Source organism: Rana temporaria, chromosome 1, assembly GCF_905171775.1.
Source record: "Rana temporaria chromosome 1, aRanTem1.1, whole genome shotgun sequence".
Lineage (NCBI taxonomy): Eukaryota > Metazoa > Chordata > Amphibia > Anura > Ranidae > Rana > Rana temporaria.
Genome location: NC_053489.1, coordinates 387,419,201 through 387,435,313, shown reverse-complemented (window position 1 = coordinate 387,435,313; position 16,113 = coordinate 387,419,201). Strand labels below are relative to the sequence as shown.

General features: G+C 45.4%; 1 protein-coding gene across 1 annotated transcript in view; it reads left to right on the top strand.

Moving 5' to 3' along the window:
* Positions 1–15,662, top strand: part of LOC120911933 (PML-RARA-regulated adapter molecule 1-like) — a 125,779-nt gene extending 110,117 nt beyond the window's left edge. The window contains exons 9-10 of the mRNA XM_040322565.1: positions 13,561–13,595; positions 15,362–15,662. Of these exons, the coding sequence (XP_040178499.1) occupies positions 13,561–13,595; positions 15,362–15,390 (64 nt within the window). The 3' untranslated portion in view covers positions 15,391–15,662. The remainder of the gene's footprint in view (positions 1–13,560; positions 13,596–15,361) is intronic.
* The last annotated feature ends 451 nt before the right edge of the window (positions 15,663–16,113 follow it).

The following is a 16,113-nucleotide window of genomic DNA, read 5'->3' as shown; positions in this document are numbered from 1 at the left end:
TCGGCCTGTCCATCACCACTGTTTGTTCTGCTGGCTGCTTCCTCCTTCTCCCTGCGGAGTGTGACCTGAGGAATCCCGGGAACGCGACCTGGACCCAGTTGCGGCCAAGACCATCCCTACCACCAAGGGCTCTGGTGAATACAAAACTGGGTCTTAGACTCCGCGCCCTGGGTGATCTTGGGTCACGCTTCCTCCCTGCCAGCAGTAGTCGGCTATAGGGTTCACTTCCCTGCGGTGCATCCCTGACCCCTACAGGGTGCACTTGTCACCTGGCCACAGGTGACCTGACAGTTTGAACAGCCATGAACCCGGCCGACGTGCCGCTTCCTGCAGATGACCCATTACAGGGCGTTGTTCACAGACTCGAGACGCATGAAGCTAATCAGGCTCAGGTGATGCGTTTCCTTCAGGATCTGGCTTCCCGCTTTGATCAGCTTCAGACCTCGTTGGGAGCCCCGAATCTACAACCCCAAGTACAACCAGCGGCAGCGGCTGCGCCCGTCGCACCAGTCGCAGAGTCGCATTCACTGAAGCTACCACCTCCAGTCCGTTTTTCTGGAGACTCCAAGGCCTGCAGGGGGTTTCTTAGCCAGTGCACCATCCATTTTGAACTACAGCCTCAAAACTTCTTGTCTGATCGGGCAAAGGTAGCCTATATTATTTCCCTCCTTTCCGGTGAAGCTTTAGCCTGGGCTGCCCCTATGTGGGAGAGGAATGATCCGGTAGTTTCCAGCCTGTTCAACTTCCTAAAGCTCTTTCGGAACATCTTTGAAGAGCCGGCTCGGGCCTCTTCAGCAGCCAGTGCTCTGCTACGTCTCCGCCAAGAATCTCGTTCAGTGGGTCAATATGCTCTTCAGTTCCGTATACTCTCAGCTGAATTGAGCTGGAACAATGAGGCCCTGGTCGCTACCTTTTTACATGGCCTCTCTGACCGAGTGAAGGACGAATTAGCGGGAAGAACCATCCCCGTCGGTTTGGACGATGTCATCTCCCTGTGCAATCAGATCGATATTCGTTTTCAGGAGGGAGTCCATTGAGAAAAGACACCAGCACTCCCTAGGTCGTAGTCAGTCTGTGCTTCCCTCACTTCGTCCCGTAGACCACCCCCTGCCTGCTGAGGAACCTATGCAGTTGGGCCGGACCAGACTAACACCCGAAGAACGTGCTAGACGCAGAACTCTGGGCTTGTGCCTCTATTGTGGAGGCAAGGGCCATCTTCGTGCCTCCTGCCCGCTTCGCCCGGGAAACGCTCAGGTCTAATACATTTAGAAGGTGGAGTATTGGACCCAGAAACATCACCTTCCCGTCTGCTCCTTCCGGTGTCCCTTCATGTAGGCACTTCTCCCCTATCGATCTCTGCATATCTGGATTCCGGGGCTGCCGGCAACTTTATGGACTGGAGAACTGCTTCTTCTATGAAGCTTACCCTTGCACCCCTCACTACGCCGCTGGTAGTCTCGGCAATTGATGGCACTATTCTCCCAGGGGGTCCTATTCGCTTCCAGACACTACCCATTAGGATGTCGATAGGGATTCTCCACCAGGAGTGGATATCCTTTCTCATCCTACCTAAAGCCTCCACTCCCATTGTATTGGGCCTTCCTTGGCTACAGCTCCACTCTCCCCATGTGGACTGGGCTTCTGGGCAGATTCTGGCTTGGGGTCCTTCATGTTTCTCGTCATGTCTTTCCAAGGTGACTCCTAAGGGGGAACTTCCGGTTGCTACCACATCAGTATCTTCGGATCTTCCCACTGCTTACAGCGATTACCGGGATGTGTTCTGTAAGAAATCAGCCGAGGTGCTTCCTCCCCACAGATCTTTTGACTGTGCCATTGACCTTGTTCCTGGAGCAATTCTGCCCAGGGGTCGCACATACCCTTTGTCCATCCCAGAGACCCAGGCCATGTCTGAGTATGTCGCAGAAAACCTTGACAGAGGTTTCATTCGGAAATCGTCATCGCCTGCAGGAGCAGGGTTCTTTTTTGTTGCCAAGAAGGATGGTACCTTGAGACCCTGTATTGATTATCGAGGATTAAACGCTGTTACTATTAAGAATCGTTACCCCTTACCCTTGATATCTGAATTGTTCGATAGGTTGAGGGGTGCCTCCATTTTCACTAAGTTGGATCTCAGGGGGGCGTACAACCTCATTCGAATACGAGAAGGCGATGAGTGGAAGACTGCGTTTAACACTCGAGACGGCCATTATGAGTATCTGGTCATGCCTTTCGGGTTATGTAATGCCCCAGCCGTGTTTCAAAACTTTGTCAACGAAATCTTCAGGGACCTGCTGTACCAGTTTGTTGTCATCTATCTGGATGACATTCTAATCTTTTCGGAAAATCTGCATGTCCACAGGAACCATGTTCGCACTGTACTCCAGCGCCTCAGAGAGAATAATCTCTATGCCAAACTGGAGAAATGCTCCTTTGAATGTTCTGAGGTCCTGTTTCTAGGATGCTTTGTTTCAAGCTTGGGCCTTCGTATGGATCCTGGGAAGGTCTTAGCCATTACCAATTGGCCTCTTCCTGCTAGCCTCAAGGCCACACAGCGCTTTCTTGGTTTCACAAATTATTATAGGCAGTTCATCAGGAATTATTCTTCCATTGCCGCGCCTATTATCGCTTTGACCAAGAAGGGTGCTAATGCCAAAGACTGGCCTCCCGAAGCTGTCTCTGCGTTTCACGATCTGAAACAGGCCTTCGTCTCTGGACCTCTTTTGAGGAGACCAAACCCTGAGGAGGCATTCTTTATTGAAGTGGACGCTTCTTCTGTGGGAGTGGGAGCGGTGCTTCTTCAACTTTTTGAGAAGAGACGTCAAGCATGTGCGTTCTTTTCCAAAAAATTTTCTCAGGCAGAGAGAAATTATGCCATCGGTGACCGGGAACTTCTCGCAATTAAATTGGCGCTAGAAGAGTGGCGTCATCTTTTGGAGGGTTCTCCTCACTCCATAACGATCTTCACCGATCACAAGAATCTACAGTACTTACAGAATGCTAAACGTCTGAATCCCAGACAGGCCAGGTGGAGTCTCTTCTTTTCCCGTTTCAGTTTCACGATTACATACAAACCTGGTTCCTGCAACGGTCGGGCTGATGCGCTTTCTAGATCCTTTGACACCTTGGACGAAGATCTCACTCTTGAACCTGAGCCGATCATTCCAACTTCATGCATTGTTGCCCATTCTACCACCCTGGACTCAAAAATTCCTCCTGGTAAGACCTTTGTCCCCACTGAGCTAAGAGCCAAGATCCTTCGTTGGGGACATGATTCCAAGGTGGCGGGCCATGCTGGTTTCCTCTGGTCCTTCCTACTCATTAGTCGTCACTATTGGTGGCCAAATCTCCGCTCAGAGGTTAAAGACTATGTCAAGGCTTGTCATGTCTGTGCTCAGTTCAAATCCTCCACACAAGCTCCTGCTGGTCTCCTCATGCCCTTGCCCATTCCCAAGGAGCCCTGGGCTCACATTGCCATGGATTTTATCACCGATCTTCCACTGTCTGACGGTAATACGGTCATTTGGGTGGTAGTCGATCGGTTCTCCAAAATGGCACATTTTGTTCCCCTTCCTGGTCTGCCTTCTGCTCCTGCTTTGGTCCCCATTTTTGTTCGAGAGATTTTCCGTCTTCATGGGGTTCCTTCTCATATTGTTTCAGACAGGGGTGTTCAATTCACGTCTCGTTTTTGGAGAGCCTTTTGCAAATCCCTCAATATTGCTTTGGATTTTTCCTCTTCTTACCATCCTCAATCCAATGGGCAGACGGAGAGGGTTAATCAGGAGTTAGAGGTTTTTCTTCGTACCTTAGTCCCCGCTCATCATGACGATTGGTCCTCTCTACTTCCATGGGCGGAATTTTCCCATAACAATCATGTGAATACCAGTTCGCAGAGAACACCCTTTTTCTCAGTTTATGGAAGACATCCTCAACTTCCACTTCCCATGACCTGTTCTCTGGATATCCCAGCTTTGGCTTCAGCTCAAGAGTCATTCAATTCCATCTGGAGCGACGTCCATGATTCCCTCCGGGCAGCTGCCGACAAATTCAAAGGCTTTGCTGACCGCCGCAGGCGTAAACCGCCTTCTCTTCAACCAGGGGACAAAGTCTGGCTCTCCACCAGGAACATCAAGCTCCGAGTTCCTTCTCTGAAGTTTGCTCCAAGATTCATTGGTCCATACACCATAATGGCTAAGCTGAATCCAGTTTGTTTCAAGCTTCAGATTCCCAAAAACCTCAAAATCTCTAACTCCTTCCATGTTTCCCTTCTGAAGCCTTAGGTCCTTAATAGGTTCTCTCGTCCTCTCCCCACCACGGCACCAGTCTCTGAGGAGAATCAGGAATATGAGGTCAGTCAAGTACTGGATTCCCGACTCTGTAGAGGCGCTCTTCAGTACCTTGTTCATTGGAAAGGCTTTGGTCCTGAGGAGAGGTCTTGGGTTCCTGCATCAGAGGTCTTTGCACCTCGTCTATTGAAGAATTTTCATCTGAAGTTTCCCTCTAAACCCGGACCCAGGCAGGGAAGGGGGAGGCCTCGTAAGAGGGAGGGTACTGTCATGAATATGCATCATGTCTGTCTGCCTACCTGATCTCCATGTGTTCATTAGAGGCAGATCCTGTTCTGGTTTCCCTTCTTATCACTTCCTCTTCCTGTATGGCTCCACCCTAGTCCATCCCAGGAAGCCTATATTAACCTTTGCTCTACAGGTCTGCAGTGCTGTTCAACAGTGTTCCAATGCTCAGTTCCTGTCTGCAGTGTATTGCTAGTTCCTGGTTGCAGAGTGCTACGATCATCTTCCGTGTACCGTTTTGGCTTGTCCCCGACTTCCCTGTCTGCCTGTGCCCCTGACTATTTGCATGTTCCACGGTTATCCTTGTCTGCCTGTTGCCCTGACCTCGGCCTGTCCATCACCACTGTTTGTTCTGCTGGCTGCTTCCTCCTTCTCCCTGCGGAGTGTGACCTGAGGAATCCCGGGAACGCGACCTGGACCCAGTTGCGGCCAAGACCATCCCTACCATTAAGGGCTCTGGTGAATACAAAACTGGGTCTTAGACTCCGCGCCCTGGGTGATCTTGGGTCACGCTTCCTCCCTGCCAGCAGTAGTCGGCTATAGGGTTCACTTCCCTGCGGTGCATCCCTGACCCCTACAGGGTGCACTTGTCACCTGGCCACAGGTGACCTGACAGTATATGTGTCAAGTCCATATAAAGAGTTAATAAACACAGGACACCCTTGAATCAAAATCAGTCTATATAGTGAGGTTAATACCCCGCTGTAAACACAGGTCTCAAAGTAGAAGGTTCCTTCAGACAATTTCACAGATAAAACTTCACACCACCAAAGTGACTGGATATGTATAATTAGGGAACCCTTCACCGGTAATACAGATAGTTTGCTAAAATATATAAGGACCAAAGCACCAAAGGACAGTGATGCAGATACTAAAAGGTAATGATAATAATAGCTTTGTTAAAATGTCATGGCTAGGAAAGATTATCACATGACTGGAGCAGCTGCAGTGTAAATTGATGTAAACAATTGATAAATGGTAAAGAATAAACCGTGCTAAATGCTACATTCAACAAACTAAATTAAATAATAAAACACCAAAAAACTCTAAACAACAATCGCTGGAAAAAAACCCCAGTATCAGAGGTCTCATACACATTGCTGTGACTTAAAATATGGTTGAAATATTCCCTGCTCCTTGTGTGCTTAAATAGGGTGCCCCCCTAGTAGATGTTTCATTATTTACTTTGTTGTATGTAGCATTTAGCGCGGTTTATTCTTTACCATTTATCAAGATAGTTTGCACCTAAATGGAAGGGAGTCCACTGTGCTATGGGGAGAGGTTTATGGGAAGGTTGGAGGATTATTTAAACTTGCATGAGGTGGGAGGGAGAATTAGGATAAAGTGGGGCAGAAAAGTGAGACCCGTGTGTGTGATAAAATTGTGTTAACAGTGGTAAGGACTTAAGGGTGGGTTCACACTAGAGCACAGTGCGGCTCACAGCAGGGGTCCGGTGCGTCTCTATTCACCGGTTCAGGTCAGATTTCAGCCCAAATTCTTGGCTGAATATGGACCTGAAACGGACCAAAAGACGCACAGGACTCCTGTGCAATTTGCACCGAGACGCTCTGGAGATGTGAACCAGCTCCATAGAGAGCTGATCACAATCTCCTGCTATGCATATTGGATGTGAAGAAACCTACATCCAATTTGCAATAGTGTGAACCCAGCCTAAAACCTAAGCCTATGTATAGAGTGTGGGTGTCGGGTACATGTAATGTACATAGTGCAGAAGCATATAATGTATAGAGAGCAGGGCTCATGAGTGGGTAACACAAGAGTCAGGATTGCGTAGTGCAATGACCATCTACTGTCTTTAAAGGATCAGTGCTTTCAGCCAGATAATTTTGTCCCCTTTAATACTTTTTTCTCATGATCGGTTAGGGGGTGGTAAAAACATGCAGCTCAGCTGCGATTTTACTGCCCCATGGCTGCCCATCCTAAATCTAGAATACAGCTGGAGGAGGCCATTCACATGTACCACATCTGTGCTGGTTTGTGTCACGACCAAGTGAAATTTGGCTATTCAGGTCAATTGGGCCACGCCACAACAATAAACCAAACACTTAGCTTGCAGTTGCGGCTCATTAGCCCTATAATAAACTGTCATTCACCAAAAAAAAAAAAAAAAAAACAGGTTTCAGGATTATAATCAATATTTTTTCTTTAATAAGTCATTGAATTGCCAACCATATTCCTGTCCTTTTAACACGGTAACAGTAAGATGACACTAAAGCTGCACAGGTGTCAGGTTATTTTCACCCCTTTAAAGGGGCAGGAATATGCATTGTTGTTGTTGTTTAGTCTTGGCCGACTCTTTGTAACCTCATATACCATTGCGCACGAGGCTTTTCTGTCCTCCACTGCCACCCAGAGCTTGCTTATTTTCATGTTCATTATTTCGATGATGCTGTTTATCCATCTTGTTTTCTGTCATCCTCCTTTTTCCTTCCATGTCTCCCAGCATCAGGGTCTCTTCCAATATGTCATCCCTTTGCATTAGGTGGCCAAAGTATTTCAGCTTCAGGATCTCTCCTTCCAGTTCAGGGTTGATTTCCTTCAGGATTGACTGGTTTGATCTTCTTGTCGTCCAAGGGACTTTCAAGAGTCTTCTCCAACACCAGTGTCCAAAGGCATCAATTCTTCAGCGTTCAGCCTTCCTTATGATCCAACTTTCACAGCCATAGGTTACTACTGTGAATACTGTAGCTTTGACTTTACGACATTTTGTCCGTAGGGTGATGTCTCTGATTTTAATAATGTTGTCTAGGCTTGCCATTGCTTTCCTCCCAAGAAGTAAGCGTCTCTTAATTTCATGGCTACAGTCACCATCTGCCGTAATCTTGGAGCCTAGGAAGATAAAACCTGTCACTGTTTCCATTTCTTCTCCTTCTATTTGCCAATGAGTGATGGGACTGGTTGCTGTGATCTTAGTTTGCTTAATGTTCAATTTCAGGCCAGCTTATGTGCTCTCCTCTTTCTCCTTCATTAAGAGACTCCTTAGTTCTTCTTCACTTTCTGGCATTAGTGTGGTATTGTATATATGCGTTACAATGAAGCATAGGCTGCACAGAAACAGGCACTTCTATTAGCTTTCTAGTTTTTCTTTATTACTACTGGGCAAAACCCTCCCTCACCGCAGTCATTGCAGGCTGCCCAGGAACTCTGTTTAGAGCCGCTCCATCCTGCACCTGCAATAAGAAAGGAAGACTGCGGGATGAAGATTTAAGGCATGTGATGGACAGCAATCCTTGTGCACCCATTGGCTGAGGAGGCAGTGCAGCCTATAAGCTTTAGGCAGCACTGCTCGGGTTGTGAAAGAGGACTTTGATGGGTGAATAGACGGACTGTTTGCTATGCAAGAGCACTTGGAGAATTCACCCACTATGTGCTTGTGTGTATAGTGTGAAACAGTGCTTTTTACAGTATACATCAAAATTCCATAGACTTCATTCACACTAGCATGCTTTTCTAAAAGCAGAAGTCTCCTGGAAAGTATAAAAAAAAAAAGTTTGTCTCCCAGATCACTTTTTCCTGCATTTAGTTATTCCTACTTTAAAGCAGGTTTAGCCATGTTTAGGCACATTTAGTCATGTCTAGAGTGATCATAGGTTGAACAGAATTCTATTTTCTCTAAATGCACCTAAACTGACTGAACCTAAACGCAGTAAAGGCGCTACGCTAAAGTTAGTGGGGAATGAGAGAGATAGTTTGCTCTCATTCCGAATTATGTCAAATTTGGCTGTCGCCAAATCTGGAGTGTTCTGTGTGCTAGACTGTGTTCTAGGGATGCAGTGCCATCCCTGGGAGGCAGGTGGTGCCAGAGAGGTCCAGGCGGAGACGCTTTTCCTCAGCAGCCAATTAGAGGAGTTTTCCCTCTAATGCTGGGGAGGAGTATTTCTGTGGCGGAGGCCGTTGTTCTTGGTTCTTCGTGGGTTCCTGGTTCCAGGTGCGGCACCCACGCACATCGCGAGCCCCACCACTATGGCCTACTTGCCTGGGGTCGTGCGCAACGCGGAGTTCCTGACTCTGGGCCCTCCTGGCCTGGAGCAACTGATGCCACAGAGGGGCCCCAGTGACTGACTGGGTCCCCCTTTCTACTGAGGAGATCCCAGGCTGTATGCCGTTCGGTGGGGGGTCGGCTTGAGGAGAACCCGGAGGCAGGTTGTCCAAAAAGGGCTTGAACGAACTATCGGGGATCTGGTGACCTGGACATTGACAGGTACACTTCCACTGTCAACGTCAACGGTGACCCTAGCGCAAATTTACTGGGAGGATAAGCTCAACCATTTAGCTCATCCAAGTTCTAGGCCTGTGGCAGAGGCTTCATCAGAGCCAGGTCTGTGGCAGAGACCTGCTCCTCCCAGCATCCTTAAAGTGACATTTCGGCTGCCAGGCCTGTGGCAGGGGTCTGTCCAGGGGCACTTCACCCACTCTGGCTGGAGTGGCGACAAACTGTATCTACTACTACTGAAAGCAGGATTGCTTTCCTCTTCTATCCAGGCCTGATACTGCAAGGTTCTCTCACTTCATCAACCCTTCCTGTTCTACCTCATGTTGATGTTGGTCGTGTTGGGCCGAGAAATAAAGCATTCAGAAAACCTATTTCGCTGATTGGACATTCGTTAGAGGTAACTTGATTCGCCGATCCCAAAAACAACCAGCGGCTCCTGAGGGGGTAGCGCTACACGCAGGTAAATGCACAGTTTGAATGGCATAATTGAAAAATTATTGCGTGTACTTATATACATTCACAAATGTCCTCTAAAAGCAGATCCAGTGGGAAGTGTAAAACATGATCAAACCTGTCTTATTCACAATAAATCCAAACTTTTTATATACAGCATGAAAATACATATTTCCTCTTGTTTCTTCTCACTAAATACCCCCTTCCAATATATCCTTTGTCATTCACCTCCCTTGCTTCCACGCTGTCAGGCTCCATCTCTTGCTGGGTGGACAGTGCTTCTGGGTTGCATGAGGCCCCGTACACACGACCAGTTTCCTCGGCAGAATTCAGCTTCCGACCGAGTTTCTGGCTGAATTCTGCCGAGAAACCCGGCCGTGTGTACACTTTCGGCCGAGGAAGCCGACGAGGACCTCGGCGAGGAAATAGAGAACATGTTCTCTATTTCCTCGTTGTTCTATGGGAGAACTCGGCCCGCCGAGGTCCTCGGCGGCTCCAGGACTGAACTGGCCGGGGAACTCGATGTGTTTGGCACGTCGAGTTCCTCGGCCGTGTGTACGGGGCCTCAGAGGTGTGCAAGTGATGTCATCATAGGCACATGTCGCCTAAAGGGGCTGGAGCTGCGTCCACATGTCCAGAGTCAGAGCATTACTTTCACCTGCATCTGAGCCCCTTTCCTGTGTACTGTACTTGTTTTAGCGGGTTTTTTCCTTGGGTTGACTTACCAAATACTGACTAAAGCTGCCTGTTTATATTCACTTGTCTGCCACCTGACCTAACCCTAACCTATATCCTGGTTTTCTTTTATCTCTGCTGTGTTCCAGCCTGTTCTGATGAGGTTCACAGTCCCAAATCAATAAACCAAGTGCAGTGCTTCTAAATCCAGAAACCCTACATCCAACAAATTAATTAGTAAAACCAAACAATTAATATTGCTGATTGGTATGTTTGTCTATGATGTTTTAGCACGATAATGAATCAGAGACATTTAGCTGGAGTACCAATCAATCCTCTTAAGACCTAGTCAGATGTTACCATTCTTGTGCACTGCAGTAAAAGCATTGGGGCTGATTTACTAAAGGCAAATACACTATGCACTACAAGTGCACTGCAAGTGCAGTCGCTGTAGATCTGAAGGGAAGATCTGAAATGAGTGGAAGCTCTGCTGATTTAATTATTCAATCATGTGCATGCTAAAGTGCTGTTTTTGATCTTCCTTGCCGGTCCCCCTCAGATCTACAGCAACTGCACTTTCAAGTGCACTTGCAGTGCAACGTGGATTTGCCTTTAGTAAATAACCCCCCTTGTGTTGCATATCAATGTTCATTGCATCAAGGCAGCCCATTTATTTTGCCAAGAATAAACATGCAGCATTTTTTCAGAAGCAACGCACCACAACACACTGTAATGTGGTATGTTGCAATGCATGCCTTAGTGCCTTAGTGTGTTGTGCCAATGCATGTAAACTTGTGGTGATACACTACATCAGTAATACACACATTATAGCAATGCATCTTATCAAAAAAGTGCATTTCTTCCCTCACACTGCAATGTACAAAACTTTAGCCACAGATGTAGAATGATCAACCCAGATAGCAAGCAATTGTGCTGCACATTTGAAAATGACTTTTGCTAGACTTGACAGGCTTCACAAGTTTGTTGCACAATTGCAGCAAGTCTGCATTGCATGACTCCAGATCAACTTTCTTTGCAAACATTCTACAAGTCTGCTTCAAGTTCTGATTCAGTTACATTGTGCAATAGTCATCCCACCACAGGAGGTCACTGTGGCTGAATTTTCATGCTGTAGACTTGCAGATCTCCTGCTGTAGACTCACCACTGCAACTTTGCTCTTGCTAGAGACTTGCTAATCAAGTTTGCTACAAATTGTAAAAGTGTTAACTAGAAATTGTGTTTCAACTGCTCTGCAAGTGTACAACTTGCCAGTGAAAATGTGTAGCAAGTTACCAGACTTACAATTCAACACTGCCACAAATTTGTGGCAAGTTATACTTACTATCTGTGACTATCTAGACCAGGCATGTCCAAAGTCTGGCCCGCGGGCCAATTGCGGCCCCCCTGGAGATTTAATATGGCCCCCCTGGGGATTTGGATATATATAATCAATGCAGCCTCACATGTGCCCTGGGGGCCACAAAAGATATAAAACGTATATATTGGCGCTGCCTCGGAGGGGACAGGACGTGCGCCGTCAGATTACATGAAGAGAATCTCCTGTTTACTCAGGGCCGTCTGTAAAAGGAAGTCTCGTTTCCTGGGATGCCATTGGATGACTGTTCTGTTTATCATAGGAGGCTGGACTTTGTATTAAAGAGGCCACCGAGTAAAAATAAATTCTCCTGTTTGTAATCTGACGGCACTTGTCCCGCCCCCTCCCTGTCCCCTCTGAGGCTGCAGATAGGCATCAATCAGGCTGTAGGAAAAGTGATTGTCACCGGCGCAAAAATAAGTTCTAAATAATACTATATTGACCTGCTGCAGTGCTGTATAAACCTTCTATGAGGTTTAGGTGAAAAAATTAAAAAGGTGTTGGTACTGCGCTGGTATAATAATGTGATATCAAAAAAAAAAAATGTATTATTTTTTAGAAAAAAATTTTTTTTTTAGTTTACCCAAAAAAAATTTTTTTTTCTATTTGACCCCTATAGTGATATAGTGCTAGATCCAGTACAGTGATGTACGTGATGGGTCACTATAGAAACAGCTCTTGTGAACATATGTACTAGCGTGATGCTATGTGCATATGCTGTGCCATCAAAAATAAATAAATAAATAAATAAATAAATATGGCTACCCCAAATGATGTGCTTGTGAAACAATATTCCAAAGTGCTATAAGTGAGTCTATAAACTATTATGAATATACATGCACAAGTGTGCGAACATATAAATAATGAATAATATTATTAATATATAAAAATAATAATAAGGTGCGTTGGTGCCAAAAATTCGTTTTTCACAATTCATGTGCATTCATGCTGCAACACGTCCCCAATTATGGGTAAGCGCCAGTTCACAAATTCCAGTCCAAACAGAAAGTGTTGCTGAGTTTAAATCCTGGTGCTATATTTCATGCATACAGGGTGCTGTCACTTCTTCCACCCGACAAAGATAAGTGCTACCACCACCAACTGCTGAAATGCAAACTCACCAGACCCCAGCTGGTAATGTGCCTCAAAAGCTTATTCCGTTAAAGTTAGTGAGTCCTCTCCTCAGGCTGTACTGATGGCATTGGTGAGGCTGGATTATAGGCATTGGTGAGGCTGCATTCATCTCAATGGTAAACCTGTCCATGTTATACGCCAATAAATACGGTATATCCAAATAACACGCCCAAGCTCATCCTTAGTCCTGGGGCCACAAAAGAGATATATACAGTATATCCAAATAACACACAGAGCTCATCTCTTCACCATACACAGCCACAAAGGCAAGAGAATTCTTGTTGGGCCGTGTATTAGTTGCTCGGATGAACACACTTAGACCAAATTTTAAGGGTTCAAATAATGTCAGGCAAAATGGTCGGCCCTCACGCATGTTCACTTTCTCAAATCTGGCCCTCTTTGAAAAAAGTTTGGACACCCCTGATCTAGACTGTAGGAAGTAAGCAGTACAGTAGTACTGCTGGCCATATTGTAAGCTATTCACACAAGATAGTAATATTGTGTAAATTTTGGCATAGCTGACAATATGGCTACAATGGGTTTTGATTTAATTTCAGAATTTGTAGCTTAAGTAAACCTGTCACAGACTGATGACATGATGAAAAACAGCACTCAAAATATTGATAGCTAAAGAAACATTAGAAATATTTGCAGATAAAATTGTAAATCTTGACGTTATCTTTCATGGTTGAGGTGATTCATGTACCTGTAACAAAAACAGTTGAGTATTGTCCTTGATAAAAAAAAATTCAGCAAAAGCTTTTGGGGTGTAATCCCTTCTTCTGCTCCTTCCACTTCCAGCCTTCATATTTATCTTTTAATGAGATGGGTGACCCCACAGACTAATAGGGAGGCTCAAGAGATTGTAGAGAATGGGGCCAAGTTAGACTTTTCCTGGAAGTCAAGATTTGCAACTTCGGATGCTTATGACTCTTTTTAAGTTGCAAAGGTTTCATGAAAATTTTATATTTTATGAAAACAATTACACTTTTTTGTCACATAAATATGCATCAAGGAATTTTAACAAATTGTATCTATGAATCATTTTCTAGAACTGTTAAAAATATGTATGTATAGAAACAGTATGCCTCTAAACCTAAACTATTCTTTTTAATTGCAGTGAGAAAGAACTTCCAGATGCTACCAGCACTTCAGGTACACCTTTGCTGAATTCATCATTTTGAAGCATTGAAAATTTTGAAGTGCCACTTGCTTGTCAATAAAAAATATGATTAAACTACCTAATTAGCTACCCTGAGGCCCCGTACAGACGACCAAACATGTCTGCTGAAACTGGTCTGCGGGACAGTTTCAGCAGACATGTTCGGTCGTGTGTAGGCCCGAGCGTGCAGGATTCCAGCAAACATTTGCCCGCCGGGCCTTTTCCCAGCGGACAAATATTCCTGGACTTGTTTTAAAACAGTCCGCTGGAATCCTGCCCGCTCTGACATGTTCGGTCGTCTGTACAGACCTACCGTACATGTCCAAGTGCCCGCCATCCCTCGCATGCGTCGAATGACTTCGACGCTAGCGTGGAAGCATTTAACTGGCAGGCCCGCCCACGTCGCCACGTCATTGTGGCGGGGACACCGCGTCATTGTCGCGGCGACACCGCGTCATCGACGCGGCGACACCGCGGACACGCCCTGTGTATTGTTTACGCGCGGCTTTCTGTACGATGGTTAGTACAGCCATCGTACAGAAAGCCCCGGGCAGACATGTACGGTGAAAACGGTCTGGCGGACCGGTTTCATCGTACATGTTTGCTGGTGTGTACACGGCCTTAGGGTTACAGTCTCTGCCTCTGGATTGCTAAGAAAGGGTGTATGGTGAACATATCTCCATGAGTAGTGGACCAAACTTTTTTTTCCTTGGGTTTATTTAAAGCGGGGGTTCACCCTAAAACATTTTTCTACCTTTACGGCCCGGTACACACGAGCAAACATGTACGATGAAACCGGTCCGTCGGACCGTTTTCACCGTACATGCCTGCCAGAGGGCTTCTGTACGATGGTTGTACTAACCATCGTACAGAAGTCCGCGCGGAAACAATACGCGGGGCGTGTCCCCGTCGTCGCGATGACACGGAGACGTAGGCGGGCCTGCCATTTAAAGGCTTCCACGCATGCGTCGAAGTCATTCGACGCATGCGAGGGACGGCAGGCGCTCGGACATGTACGGTAGGTCTGTACTGACCGTACATGTCCGAGCGGGCAGGATTCCAGTGGACGGTTTTAAAACACGTCCAGGAATATTTGCCCGCTGGGAAAAGGCCCGGCGGGCAAATGTTTGCTGGAATTCGGCCCGCTCGCGCCTACACACGACCGAACATGTCTGCTGAAACTGGCCCGCGGACCAGTTTCAGCATACATGTTTGGTCGTGTGTACGGGGCCTTAATTGTGCTCGCTTGCAACAATGACAGTATGCGTTTTTTGTTTTTTTCGCTGTACATACCTTCGTACAGCTATTTTCCCCCACGGCTTCCGGGTAGTGAATCACGCGGGAGTGGGCGTTCCGAAAGAAGCCGAACGACGGTGCGCAGCCCCCCCCCCCCCATATACACATACCTATACACTATATTACCAAACGTGCACCAGTGCACAGGGGCGTCTCTAAATTTCATATTTAGGGGGGCACATGGGGGGACAGGGACAAAAGTAGGGGGCCAACCATAAAACGCAAATATGGTGTGACAGAAAGTATTGCAACGACCGCCATTTTATTATATAAGGTATTAGAAAATAAATATATATGTATAATGTTTGGGGGTTCAGAGTAATTTTCTAGCATATTTATTGGCTGTTTAAAATATGTAAATACTTTAATGTGCATAGTCTGTGCACAGGTGCATGTTTATCCAGGATTTTAAAATTAAGCACAATACATTATCAATTGTTATTGTTGTCTTTATTTCTCATAGGTTCTGGAATTATTCAGAAAACAAGATGACAGAAGTACTGCTAATCTGAACTATTTATTTTCTACTGTTACTCTCTGTGATTGCACCAATCTGCAAAGCTGTAGGTGCAAATATATTCTTAATTATGCAGTTCTTCATCAGTTCTAGTATTCAAGAGTTTTACATGATGTAATTTGATTTTTGTTTTTCGTTTATTATTCATGTATATCTGAGCTTTACACTTGTGTTGAAAAAAATGTCTTTGAAGATGAATGAATAAACGTAATATGTATTGTTTTATGCATGCTACTGGACTGCAAAACTGTACAAAACTTTCTTCAAAACAAGGACAGTTGAAAACACAGTCAAAAATGATCAACACTTCTCTGTGTGTCTAAAAATTTGAATAAATATATCCATTGCTTCTATTACTCCATATAGTATAGTATATAGTATTATATATATATACTATATATAATATATACTGTATATTATAGAAGAAAGAAGAGTCAACATTAATATATATATATATATATATATATATATATATATATATATATACACACACACACACACATTTAAATAACGAAAACATAACATATATATATATATATATATATACATACACACACCGTATATACATCAAATAAACCTTTTTCTCAGCATAGCCACACCTGACATTAACATCCCAAGGATTTAACCCTCTCTATGACTTTTACCTCTATTAATGCATGGTTGTAAATGTGGATAAGCAAAGGTGCCCAGGTTCAGTA